Source organism: Anabas testudineus, chromosome 15 (assembly GCF_900324465.2).
Source record: "Anabas testudineus chromosome 15, fAnaTes1.2, whole genome shotgun sequence".
Classification (NCBI taxonomy): domain Eukaryota; kingdom Metazoa; phylum Chordata; class Actinopteri; order Anabantiformes; family Anabantidae; genus Anabas; species Anabas testudineus.
Window position 1 is genome coordinate 6,620,344 of NC_046624.1, and position 14,246 is coordinate 6,634,589.

The 14,246-nt window shown below is 36.7% G+C and overlaps 1 protein-coding gene across 4 annotated transcripts; it reads right to left on the bottom strand.

Annotated features, from left to right (window-relative positions):
* Positions 1-502: 502 nt before the first annotated feature.
* Positions 503-14,246, bottom strand: LOC113158718 (interferon-induced, double-stranded RNA-activated protein kinase-like). Of its 4 annotated transcripts, none has more exons than XM_026354833.1 (19): positions 6,403-7,207; positions 5,909-6,038; positions 5,624-5,775; positions 5,415-5,538; positions 5,212-5,285; positions 4,985-5,134; positions 4,761-4,893; positions 4,554-4,597; positions 4,017-4,107; positions 3,848-3,912; positions 3,660-3,747; positions 3,450-3,508; positions 3,233-3,352; positions 3,011-3,133; positions 2,719-2,923; positions 2,365-2,505; positions 1,971-2,072; positions 1,414-1,476; positions 503-1,273 (listed from the first exon to the last, which is right to left on the bottom strand). In XM_026354833.1, exons 1-19 carry the CDS (start codon positions 6,507-6,509, stop codon positions 1,136-1,138), a joined length of 2,109 nt encoding a protein of 702 aa, XP_026210618.1. In that variant the 5' UTR covers positions 6,510-7,207; the 3' UTR covers positions 503-1,135. The 4 variants fall into 4 exon arrangements, with proteins under 4 accessions (XP_026210618.1, XP_026210614.1, XP_026210613.1 ...); XM_026354829.2 differs by having other exon boundaries at positions 5,900-6,038; positions 6,403-6,515; XM_026354828.1 differs by lacking the exon at positions 6,403-7,207 and adding an exon at positions 14,047-14,246 and having other exon boundaries at positions 506-1,273; positions 5,900-6,038.

Below are 14,246 nucleotides of genomic sequence, written 5' to 3' on the forward strand. Positions count from 1 at the left end.
AAGAACAAAGTCTTTCCAAAGTTTCCTGCAGGTGACAGTATGATATCAGGCTTTCGTATGGTTTGCACTTATTTACTGAGAGTGTCTGCATTAGAGATAATTGTGTAGACTGTGATTGTTTCTACTAACTAACCTAAACCATTGCTTTCACATTTGCAGTTTCATAACTACCACATGGTGGCGTGACAGCAATCACACCACTGAATTTCCAAAGACCCCACCCACACAATTTCAACACCAAATTACAGGTACGAGGGAAAAAAATTTGTAGAATGGGTGGTACCATGTAATCCCCAGTCGTCCCAACAGACCATGTACCAGATTTTAAGAGGTTTTGATTAAATATGAAGATTATTAAGTCAAAAAATAAAAAATGGTGGAAAACCTAGTCAGACAAAAGTGGGCAGTCCCAATTACAAAAGGTTCCAGAAGCTTTCAAGGAACAGCTGGAAAAAAAATCCTGAAAAAACTCAATGATATTAGTTATATGAGCGCCAAAAGTATTAGCACCACTCACTCAAAAGATTCCTTGTTGTTCCATGTTCCTAGTTGCTTTTGAATGGCTGAAAAATGAAAGAAATCTGTAAAATGTCCTTACACATTACCCAGTCCACATCCAGGACAATCCCCCAAACAATTTGTACAGGACAACATAGGCAGCTTATTCAGAACAGTTACAAACCAATCCCCAATAACCATTATTTTATTCTTAAAGTAACAGATTCAATACAAAGGAAATACACATTCAACCATTTCCAGCAAAGAATAAAACATCAACTGCTAATTACCTGTCACATGATTATTTAGAACAAACAGCTGTGTGAATTGATGTAATAATTACACAAATCTATTTCATGGTTTTTAAAATGCTGATAAAACCCATCATACTGTACTTGGTCCTTTTTCTGGTTGTTCATTAAGTGCTGGGTTAAGGATTTAATGAACTGTTGAATCATCATTTACCAAAATATAATCTCAAACTGCCGTCCACTGCCTTAAGGTGTGAGAGATTTAAGTAATTAAGTGCTTTATCAAGGTCGCAGGTTAAAGTGCTATGGAAGTGCAGTACATTTACCACTTTATAACAAATCAGACATCAAATCATTTCATAACATCTCAGGTCCTGGAAAACACTTTACACAGTTACACTTTCCAGAAGCATATTTTTTTCTTCTCCGAACATCTGAGTCCACTCCTCTAGCTTTCCCTTCAGTATAAGTGCTTTAGGTCGGTCCTCTGGCCTCTCACACAGCATCAGCTTAATTAGGTGGTTCTGGAAAAAGAAATTACAAGCAGCTACCATGAACTCTGTACCAACAGTATCTAATGTGCCTTAGTGTAAAATTTGTGAAGCTCTGACAGTTTCCTGCAGAAAGCAAATCAGTTTGGATAAACCAGAATATGGTAGCCTACCTCTTGGGGAAAAGTTTGTGCAAACTCTTTGGGGAGTATCTGATGTCTGGCATTCTCCCACATCTGGTTTTTATTTAGAGATAAAAACATGAAAAACATGAATTGAAAATATGTACTGTCAAACTTGAAAGTAATATAAGATCGACAGGTTAAGGTTTTATCTCTTCTGGTTTCCTTTGTTACATACTGTACTGGAAAGAAAAGAACAATTTGTGTATCTCTGACAGACGTAACACTACAGCCCATCCCAAAAAAAAAAAACTCCAACAGGATTTAACTAAGCAAACAGGTCTCACTGGATAATTACTGCATGGATGATTATGTTTCAGGTGGCACAGAGTCCAGACCTTTATCCCATTGAGAACCTTTGAGATGTGCTGGAGAAGACTTGCAACTTGTGTTATTATTTTTTGGGGGGGATGGGCAGTGTATTGTAAGTCATTTGTGTGTTGTGTGTGTATATATATATATATATATATATATATATATATATATATATATATATATATATATATATATATATATATATATATATATATATATATATATAGTCTTACCATTGCTTTTTCATGTCCAGTGGAGAATTTCCAAAGGAGTTCAAAGTAAATCAAGCCCAAAGCAAATATGTCCACTTTGTGATCATAGGTTGTCTTACTCTTCTGTAAGAAAGTAGAAACATGGTATTAACAAGTAGCACTACCTACAGTAACCTAAAGCTGACTTACAGCATCTTGGAGTCAGTTCAGTTGAACTTATAAACAATTGTTGGGGTTATTAAAAGCATCCTCACTTTACTGTAAGTGCCCAAACCTTTACACAGTTCTGTAAATGTTTTTATATATGGTTAAATGTTAACTACAAGTAGTAGTAGTAGGCATGTAGTGAGTAGAATAGATAAAATAAAAACAATAAAAAATAATTAATTGTAAATGTCAACAGAAACCATCTCACTTGTTCAGGAGCCATGTAAGATTTGGTTCCTGTTTTTGTTCTTTTCATTAAGTTGCTGTCATCTTCATGATTCTCAGCAGTGACCAGACCAAAGTCGCCAATCTTGACTGTTCTGTCACGTCCAAACATGATGTTGGCCGGCTAACAAGACGAGAGCAAGAGCAACGATTACAGTCAGAAGAAAAAGCAATGGCGGTGTCTGCAGTTTCCTGGTTTTCTACATCAATCAGTCGATTGGTGTTTGTTAATGTCACAGTGACACATTAACAGCACACAGAGGGCCACAATATGAGGATTAAATATACAGTATAAAAGTAAAAATCCAAGCTACTGTAGGGGATCAACGTTTCTCACCTTAAGGTCCCTGTGAAGGAGATTGTTGGAGTGAATGTAAACAACTCCACTGACAATTTGTTGGGCAATGGTCAGAACGTCTTCCCTTCTCTTAGAGTCTTGCTGTGTCATCTTATTCCTGTTCCTGATCCAATTTTGAAGTGTTCCTGTCTCACATAATTCCATTTTAATATAGAGATACTGCGGTGACGAATCACTGACAGACCTAAAAGAGAAGATGATGAAATGACACTGACTTCTTTGTTGTATATATGTGAAGTACAATAATGATATTTGATTGGACGAGACTTACTGAACGCTGTCACTGTCTGTAATGTCTTGTTTGTATTCTGAATCCTCCACCCAACAAACATAGTATCTAATAATGTGTTGGTGACTCAGGTCTGATAATGCCTTCACCTCTCGCAGGGCTTTTCTGTTTGAAAATGGCTCCATTAATAAATCAAATCAAACCATTATATAACCTGTTACACACTTCAAATCAAATATACATTGAACTGCATACTTCACTTACTCTTTACAGTTAACGATCTTGATGGCGTAATACTTGTCCAAAAGTTTCTCTCTAGCTTTGTATACGCGTCCAAAGCCTCCTTTGCCAAGACGCTCTATGGAATCAAACTCTGATGTGAATCTGCAGAGAGTCAAAAACGTGCTCAGTAACATCGCATCCATTAATGAGGAAGACAGCCTGTGTAAGTATTAGAAAATCATTCACAGCATTTTCGTACCTTGACTGGGTTGATGTATCACTCACACTGTGTTCCCTACTTTTGTTTTTCACAGCATCCTTGGAGAATAAAATAAATACACAATATGGATTTTAAATGTAAATTATAGTTCTGGAGAGTAGATTTACATCCAGCTCTGACTATAAATTATCTTACAAAACTAAGACAGACAACATATCTGTTTGTGAGATTCTAAGAGGAATAACACACCTGATCCCCGTTCTGGTTTTCTGAATGCTCAAATATTACAAAGTCACTTGTATCCGTTGGTGCGTTTTTTGGTGGCCGAAGAGACTCTCTAAAGGAAAACAAGGACAAACATTTACAGGTCACAGTCTTTCCAACAGTACTGTGGACGGTACAGTCTGATTGAATGCTGGTGTCGCTCAGACACTTACATTGTGCTTGGTGTTGAAACGTTGGCTGATGCATCATTTTCAGACCAAGCTGAGCTGCTGGATGTCTACAATGTACAAAAAAGTGTTTGGTACATTTCAAAATAAAAGCAGTTTAAAAGCAGTTATTATTATTATAAAGGTATATTGTTGTTCTAGAGAGAGAACAGACCTGAGCCTTTGGATGATTTGATGAATCTCTGAACACTACTGATTCACTTGTACTTGTTGACATGCTTTGCAATGATGATTCACAGGAGTCCCTGGTAGAAAACAATGACAGACATACTGTAATACAGCTTTCTCAGTATATAGAGCAGTACACTGATATTCTAGTAATACCCAGTGTTGTGGAGTATTGAACTATGGCTAACTAAACTACAAAGCTGATGTGCCTGTACCTTTCCATTATTACTTTATTTATTTAGTTATTTTTATTTTGCAATAAACTCAACTGAGCTGTATTTTCTATATTATATTTTCTTTTCATTTGTTATTCAATTTACATCATCAATTTGATTATTTTCACATATTAGTTTGAACTACCTTTTGAAGTATCTGTAGTTTACAAAACTATATTTCCTGGAGTAGCTTTTCTGTCATTTAACTTCCTGTGTGAAATAATTTGAGGTTTGCAAAGAAACAGTTACATGGTCAAAGTATTCAACTCTAATCTGCTCTCCTACTAATCTCAGATGGTAGGACTTACAGTGCAGGTGCATCATCCTCAGACGCTGTTGACCTGACAGACACCTAAAATGCACAGAGAGGTTGTTAGATATCACTAATTAATGTCAGAATTACCTCAGTTAATTAGTTATTTACTATAACTATAGCCTGGTAGAACAAAATCTACAGTACAATCAATCTTTTACCATATATTGATAATACAAAGGGAGGAGAAAATATTACTTACCTTACTGTCCCAGTCTGACTGTTCTTGAAGAGCAGACCAAGCCAGCTGAGCTGCATTCTGTTTGGCTTCCTGTTTGTTCTTACCCTCACCTACAGGGTATTCCTTGTTGTCAATAACTAATCTGTAGAAAAATCTGTGTTGGGTTTGGAAAAACAGGAAATGGTTCAGTTCATTGTGTCGTCCATTCAGATTACAGATGTTTTAAGAGTTAAGGTTTGACTCACTGAGGGTTATGAGCTGGGCCACATCGGTTCACCTCCATGAACTTATGGGAGTGGTTTGTTTTCTGACAGTAGTGGTTGACCAGTCCAATGAAATTTGTCTCTTTGAAGCTGTTGTTGTTGGAAATCACACTTAGGCTTCTTGTCTTGTTACTGTAAATAACAAATCATGTTTTATGAATATGAAGACATCAAAATAACCCCATGCACTGCCACTGGAATTTACTTACGAGATCTCAGAGATATTTTGATTTATTTCCTCTGTTAGTTGATCTGATGTATGGTTGCAGTTCTCACCTGCAGTCTTGAAAATTAAAGAGCACAAACTGGTGACACAGCCGATTGTGGCCTGCTAAGTGTGTGATTCTCTATGGTATAATATACATTTTGGTCTTTGATTAAACAGGAGAAACTGGTGGATATTACAACGTACCTCTGTTGTTTTACTGCCATTTATTACATCATATACAAGCTTTGCTGCTTCCTCTTTGGCTTCCCTCTTTGTTTTCCCACTGACGACTGGATACACCTTCTCACCAACCACAAAGCTACAACATCTAGCATCATAAAAACATGAATTTAAGGCATTTTTAAATGGTGGTGAAATATTGAAGATATTTAGGTTGCACTTAGGAGGCTTACTGAACAGTGCTATTTGGTCCTAGTTTGGTTGACTCCACGGCTTTTACAGTCACCCTGTTCCTCTGACCATATTGATTGAGCCAACATATGTAATTGATGTCATCTGTGATCTGGTGACCTGATGCAGTGGACGCTTCGGCTGCATTTTCAGTCTGTCAAGATAATAGTATAGTGCATTTACATCAAATAGACATACAGTATGCATGGATTCATCCTTCAGTCTGTAATCACTGCAATCCAGCATGTTCTGTTATACAACGAGAACAATAATCTTACCGTATCTACAGAGTCTGGTTGTTCATTGTGCAACAAGCAGTCCAGGGCCCTTCTAGCTGCATCAAGTTTGGCTTCCTTCTTGTTCTTGCCCACACCATCAGGATAGACTACACCGTTAAATACAACCCTCTGGGTGAATCTGTGGGAGAACTGTCAGATTCTTATACAGGAAAGTTAACTTGTGAAGTTGGACTGAGTTATCTGATTCCTTGTAGATTCATTTGGACACTACCATTTTCAGCCTCTAGGCAGCAGGAACATTTGAACTCATCATATGTTTGCTGGGAGAACATCTCTAAATGACACAGTGTTTATCAAACACAACAGAGGTTAAAGGTAAAACACACATGTTTAGCTCTCCTCTTTCTAATCGCAGTTCACCATCTATGCACTTTACAAATGAAAAAGCAGGGTTCCTATAACCGATCGGTTTATTAATATGAGCAGCAACAAACAGTAAAACATTAAACAGGGTACGAGCTATGTAGAGATGTTCAACTTACGTTTTGTTGTGGTCAGCTCCGACCGAGCCTCGGTCCTCATATCGGAGCTTAGATCGTGTTTTCTGTGAGTACTCGTTGAGTTTAGCGACATAGTTTCCAGTGTCCATTATAAATTAAACAGCTTAAACTTCATAAATAATAGTGCTCACTGGGCTTCTCACTTCTCCACAGCCATCCCAGCACTGTGCTGTGTGCATTGTGTCGATTTGTCTTAAGAGCTCTTTAAGTTTCAATTTCCTCACATAAACGTCATATATCGAAACTGAAAGTGTGCAAACTACAGGCTGCACAGGATCTGTCCAGTGGTGTGCAAGCTGTGTCTCCAGGTGGGGGCAAAGCTTCAAAATAGGCACCCCTGACATGTTGAAGAGAGCCCCCCTCCTTTAGTCCCAGCAGAGTGAGTTTATATTCCCACTGTGAGGGTGGTTAGATTCAGATTAGTTTCAATAACTGGCAGATTATCATTTCTGATCATGTATTTATAATAAGGAACTGCTCCCTGACAGATCACTTCTCTTTTTCACAAATGCCCTGATCACATTCACACAGTTACACACATTCACAGCTGGAAGCTGTCCAGTAGCTACAGCACTGGGGGTTAAAGGCCTTGCTCAAGGGCACGATGAGGAAGTTGACAAGTGCTGCTTTTTCACGGGTCCCTTCCTCAGTATGCTCGATTGTTCTTCTGGACACAAGCTTGCTTCTCTAACCTTTCTGTCACCTCTGCCCCATAACTATCACAGCTTGTGGTTACCAGTAGAAAAAAACGACAAACATGACTGTAGCCAAAACTCAGCCAGGTTTTACATGTAAGTATCAACTGATGTTGTCATATTATAACATATATAACATATAATATAATACTAATATATCTGTCATATAAATACCAGGTTAATAGTGTTATGCACTGTGAAGAGTAATCAGTCACAGTCACACACCACAGTCACAGTCAGTAATATGACCAATATGGCTGCTTACATGCACTTCTCTGATTTTAAGTTCTGTAGATGCCAATGACCTGGCGTTATGCAAGTGATGACTTCCTATCATCTAGACCCATTTATAGCCTTAATTATTTCTCAGTCCTTAATCTGATCCCTTACCTCTTCCTGTACTTTACTCACTTCAACCTATTCGTTTTGTTTTTATTTCCATTTAGACTGGTGTGAGTCAAAATAAACTCAATGTACTCTTACTGTATTATTCTCGAATGACACCTCAGTCAGACCATGTTGAAGGCATTTCCTGGTTTATTGCTCTTGCCACACAGAGCACACGCCCAGAAAGTCTGACACATTTATTGTTGATACAACACTTGCATACAAATTCAGGTACTTGCAGTCTTATCCATTGGATCCATCTAAAAGTCTGCCTTTTCGTTACTTAAACCATTTTCATCAATAAATGATTTCAATAGGTTGGATATAACCAGGACATGATTATTTCTTAAAAGAGGATAATGGTACAAGAAGAAGAACATTTTAGAACAGATTTTGCATCAATTAGTCAGTAGAGACTGGAATGTATTTATATGTTACAGTAAAGAGTAAATAAATGATAATACATTATTACTAATATTTCTATTACAAGTCCATAGTTTCTAATAAGTTTATACTATGAAAAGCAAACAACATGAACATTTTTGAGATATAATTATAATAACTCTAGTTTTAAAAAAAATAGACACATTTATCAACTAGGATGGAGGTTAAAAGCAATCTTGGATCAGCTGCTGGAATAATAACTTTTGTTGGACTCCAGTTCCCAATTGCACACATGTAATACAAAAACGTTTTCTATAAATCAAAGTGCAGTGGTGCAGGGAGTTTTAGATCTAAAGCAGAACTATAAGGTTATTATATTTTACAAAAGAAATATATATCTATCTTTAAAGTTCTATCAAGCTTCCATCATGTATTTTCCCTCTAAACTAAAAACTCTGATTCTTATTTTCTATTCAGTTAGTTGGCCTACATATCCTTTTACTCCATGATACCGGTTACTAAATTATGCATTCAGCCCTTTACTCAGAAAACCACATTAACATCATAGATTCATAATTCATTGGAAAATATTCATGAATTGAAACACTGAAGAAAGTTTGTCATTGGCCAAGATCTGGTATCCTTTTCATCACCGGCATCATGCAGCACAAATAAATGTAAAATAAAGCTGAGAAGATATGTGATAATACTCTGGTGTCTTCTGCTATTTATTTTATAAACAATCCCCATTCAAATGTTCACTTCTCATATTCTCTAAAAAAGGCTCTGCACAGTTTTATACAGTCATTGGCAGATTATTCAGAACAGTTACAAACAAATCCCCAATAACCATTATTTTATTCTTAAAGTAACAGATTCAATACAAAGAAAATACACATTCAACCATTTCCAGCATTGAATAAAACATCAACTGCTAATTACCTGTCACATGATTACTTAGAACAAACAGCTGTGTGAACTGATGTAATAACTACACAAATCTATTTCATGTTTTTTAAAATGCTGATAAAACCCATCATACTTGGTTCTTTTTCTTCTTTTTCATTAAGTGTTGGGTTAATAATTTATCTGTTGAACCGTCACTGACCAAAATAGAACCATTGCCTTAAAGTGTGACAGTGCATCTGGTAGAGAGTGATAAATTAAGTTATTAAGCAATCAGGTTGAAGTGTTATATAAGTGCAGTACATTAACCATTTCTTACCAAATCAGACAACAGTATATCAAATAATTTCACAACATCCCAGCCACTGGAAGAAACTGGTTTCCATAATCTCATATGACTGCTTGAGATACTCAGACAGTTAGATTTTCACAACGCATTTTCTGTTTTTTAAAATCTTCCAGCTTTTCCTTCAACACACTTGCTTCTGGTCTGTCTTCTGGCTTCTTACACAGCATCAACTTAATTATTTGGTCCTGCAAAAAATATAAACAGCTACTGTGAAATTTGTACTAACACTATATATTGTAATCTGGTGGTAAAATTTGTTGTGCTCAGTTCCTCAGTATTTTTAACATATATATGTGCGCATTCAACCAACCAACCAAGAGAGGCTGTAAGACACTACATGTAAGTACATTTACTCAAGTAATGTAATTACATACCATTTTAAGATACTTGTACTGCAGTATTTCCATTTTATGTTACTTTTACTTTTAATCCAGTACCATTCAGAGAGAAAATGTGGACTTTTTACTCTAACACATTTATTTGACAATTAGTTATTACTTACTAGTAACTGCAGATGTAGAGTCTTAATAAAAATATAATCAGCTTATAAATGTTTTGTTATGAATGAAAAAACAATATTTAGCCAGTCGTCAGTACATGTATGTGATTAAAATCAACTGCACCTTCAACAGCTGCTGTTGTTGTCTCTAAAGTAAAAGCTTTTATTGTTTTGTTATCTGACTAACTTTTATACATTTTCTTTGTAACTATTTTCACCTCTAAGAATTTGTAAAACATATGTAGACCAGGCCTACAAACTCAAATTAAATATGGTTTAAAATACATAGTTTTCCTATTGCAGTATTTTATAGTACAGTAGAAATATTAGAGCATGTACAGTACTTAGAACTTCAACTTGAAAAAACAATTTGCAGTGGTACTGGGTTTTGTTTTTTTTTTATCTTAAATGCAGTTACTTCAGTACTGACTTTGTGTACTCCTACCACCTTTGTCAATCAATACAAATCTTAAACCGTGCAAATTCCTTGATGTCAGCCTCACTAGTGTTCTGTTGGTGACCATCATGACTGGCATCCTGTGCAAGATGTGGAAAGCAAATCAGTTTGGATAGCAAGAATGTGACTGTGTACCTCTTGGAAAAAAGTCTGTGCAAACTCCCTGGGGAACTTGTAATTACGGACGTCATCCCAAATCTGGTAAAGGTAAATACAAGAAATGCTAAACGCAACATATTAAGATTAACAAAGTTTTGTCTCATATATTATTTATGTCATATGTGTTTCAAGTAATTTGTTCAATAACAACACACAGTGTTACATTTTGTATATAAGCTACTCACCATTGCTCTTTCCTGGAGAGTAGACAGTTTCCAAAGGAGTTCAAAGTAAATTAACCCCAAAGCAAATATGTCCACTTTGTGATCATAGTTTGCCTCAGTCTTCTGTAATAAGGTAAAAATATGGTATTAACAAGTGACACTTCACTTTAGTAGCCACAACCGAATAAACTGTATATTTATGAAGTAAATGCATTTTAACAGCCTGCTCTAATAACTGCTTTTATTTATAGTTGAAGTATGCACAAGAACAGCACTATCAAAGAAAAAGCATCGAGAGAGTGTTGGATGCTGGAAGGATTCAGGAGTATAATGAGAACTGTTAAGTATAGTGTAGTAGGTAGTAATACAAAATAATACAAAGGAATAAAATGCTAATTTCAGGATAGACTATCTAACCTGCTCAGGAGCCATGTAAGATGGGGTTCCTTTGTATGCTGTTCTGTCCAACAGGTTCTCAGTATCTTTGTGTTTCTCAGCAGTGACCAGACCAAAGTCTCCAATCTTCACATGACTATCCTGTCCAAACATGATGTTGGCCGGCTAACCAGAGGAAAGAAGAAGCAACATTTAAATCTAATTAAAATGGATCAAAAACATTTTGGTTGCAAGAGCAAAAGTCTGAGTATATAGAGGTCATAGTATGCCCCTTTTGGGGGCTTAAAAAACAGGTCCCTGAAAACCCCAAAGATTTATGCTACAAAATGTGTGGATTATTATTATTATTGGATTGGATTATTGGATTAATATCAACGTTTTCTCACCTTAAGGTCCCTGTGAATGAGATTGTTGGAGTGAATGTAAACGACTCCACTGACAATTTGTTGAGCAATGTTCAGACCTTCTTCCCTTCTCCTGGAGTCTTGCTGAGTAATGTTATTCCTATTCTGTATCCAGTCTTCAAGTGTTCCTGTCTCACATAGTTCCATCTTGATATAGAGATACTGCGGTGAAGGGTGAGCCACTTGTGATAATTCACTGAAAGACCTAAAAGAGAAGATGATGAAATGACACTGACTTCTTTGTTGTATATATGTGAAGTACAATAATGATATTTGATTGGACGAGACTTACTCAGAGCTGTCACTGTCTGTAATGTCTTGTTTGTATTCTGAATCTTCCACCCAACAAACATAGTATCTAATAATGTGTTGGTGACTCAGGTCTGATAATGCCTTCACCTCTCGCAGTGCTTCTCTGTATGAAAATGGCTCAGTTAATAAAACAAATTGAACTACAGTATCATAGTACACACTACAAATATACATTGAACTGCATACTTCACTTACTCTTCATAGTTAACGATCTTGATGGCGTAATGCCTGTCCAAAAGTTTCTCTCTTGCTTTGTAAACGCGTCCAAAGCCTCCTTTGCCAAGATGCTTTATGGAATCAAACTCTGATGTAAATCTGCAGAGGGTCACTACTGAGCTTGGTGTTGAAACGTTGGTTGATGCATAATTTTCAGAGCTGGTTGAACTGATAGATTTCCATTATTACTTTATTTATTTAATTATTTTTATTTTGGCTCTTTTTCAATAAACTCAACTGAGCTGTATTTTCTATATTATATTTTCTTTTAATTTGTTATTATAGTATAGTATCTGTAGTTTATGAAACTATATTTCCTGGAGTAGCCTTTCTGTCATTTAACTTCCTGTGTGAAATAATTTGAGGTTTGCAAAGAAACAGTTACATGGTCAAAGTATTCAACTCTAATCTGCTCTCCTACTAATCTCAGATGGTAGGACTTACAGTGCCGGTGCTGGTGCATCATCCTCAGACGCTGTTGACCTGACAGACACCTAAAATGCACAGAGAGGTTGTTAGATATCACTAATTAATGTCAGAATTACCTCAGTTAATTAGTTATTTACCATAACTATAGCCTGGTAAAACAAAATCTACAGTACAATCAATCTTTTACCATATATTGATAATACAAAGGGAGGAGAAAACATTACTTACCTTACTGTCCCAGTCTGACTGTTCTTGAAGAGCAGACAAAGCCAGCTGAGCTGCATTCTGTTTGGCTTCCTGTTTGTTCTTACCCTCACCTACAGGGTATTCCTTGTTGTCAATAACTAATCTGTAGAAAAATCTGTGTTGGGTTTGGAAAAACAGGAAATGGTTCAGTTCATTGTGTTGTCCATTCAGATTACAGATGTTTTAAGAGTTAAGGTTTGACTCACTGAGGGTTATGAGCTGGGCCACATTTCTCCGCCTCCATGAAGTAATGGGATGTAATATTTGCTTTCTGACAGTAGTGGTTGACCAGTCCAATGAAATTTGTCTCTTTAAAGCTGTTGTTGTTGGAAATCACACTGTAAATAACACATCATGTTTTATGAACATGAAGACATCAAAATAACCCCATGCACCGCCACTGGAATTTACTTACCAGATCTCAGAGATATTTTGATTTATTTCCTCTGTTAGTTGATCTGATGTATGGTTGCAGTTCTCACCTGCAGTCTTGAAAATAAAAGAGCACAAACTGGTGACACAGCCGATTGTGGCCTGCTAAGAGTGTGATTCTCTATGGTATAATATACATTTTGGTCTGTGATTAAACAGGAGAAACTGGTGGATATTACAACGTACCTCTGTTGTTTTACTGCCATTTATTACATCATATACAAGCTTTGCTGCTTCCTCTTTGGCTTCCCTCTTTGTTTTCCCACTGACGACTGGATACTGCACATCATCAACCACAAATCTACAACATCTAGCATCATAAAAACATGAATTTAAGGCATTTTTAAATGGTGGTGAAATATTTTAGGATATTTAGGTTGCACTTAGGAGGCTTACTGAACAGTGCTATTTGGTCCTAGTTTGGTTGACTCCACGGCTTTTACAGTCACCCTGTTCCTCTGACCATATTGATTGAGCCAACATATGTAATTGATGTCATCTGTGATCTGGTGACCTGATGCAGTGGACGCTTCGGCTGCATTTTCAGTCTGTCAAGATAATAGTATAGTGCATTTACATCAAATAGACATACAGTATGCATGGATTCATCCTTCAGTCTGTAATCACTGCAATCCAGCATGTTCTGTTATACAACGAGAACAATAATCTTACCGTATCTACAGAGTCTGGTTGTTCCTTGGCCCTCAAGCAGTCCAGGGCCCTTCTAGCTGCATCAAGTTTGGCTTCCTTCTTGTTCTTGCCCACACCGTCAGGATAGACTACACCGTTAAATACAACCCTCTGGGTGAATCTGTGGGAGAACGGTCAGATTCTTATACAGGAAAGTTAACTTGTGAAGTTGGACTGAGTTATCTGATTCCTTGTAGATTCATTTGGACACTACCATTTTCAGCCTCTAGGCAGCAGGAACATTTGAACTCATCATTTATGTAACAACTGTGGATCTACCATGTCACACCCTTTTCATGTGTGGTTACATTCATAAACTCCAAATAACACAGTGTTTATTCACTTTAAACACTATCTCCATGTTTAGCTCTTCACTTTCTAATCACTGTTTACTTTTCAGTTTACCACCTTGTTACAGGTTACTGCCATGTTGGTGACATCAAGCTTATTCACAGTAAAACATTAAACAGGGTACGAGCTCTGTAGAGTTGATCAACTTACGTTTTGTTGTGCTCAGCTCCGACCCAGTCGACGTCTTCATATTTAAGCTTAGATCGTGTTTTCTGTGAGTAGTCGTTGAGTTCAGCGACATAGTTTGTTCCAGTGTCCATCATATGACCTGCGTCTGGAGTTTGACGGTTCGGTTTCGTTTCACACACAGAGAAATCCAAACGAACCGAAACGCGTCACTTCAAATCACG

Bases quoted from the DNA above. Each gene is read 5' to 3' on its own strand.
- LOC113158718 (XM_026354828.1), bottom strand. From the start codon at position 14,159: ATGATGGACACTGGAACAAACTATGTCGCTGAACTCAACGACTACTCA. The intron at 2,924-3,010 runs GTAAGTCTCGTC...CTTCTCTTTTAG, and splicing joins ACAGACAGTGACAGCGTTCA to GTCTGTCAGTGATTCGTCAC. The intron at 1,477-1,970 runs GTAAGACTATAT...AATAAAAACCAG, and splicing joins CTGGACATGAAAAAGCAATG to ATGTGGGAGAATGCCAGACA.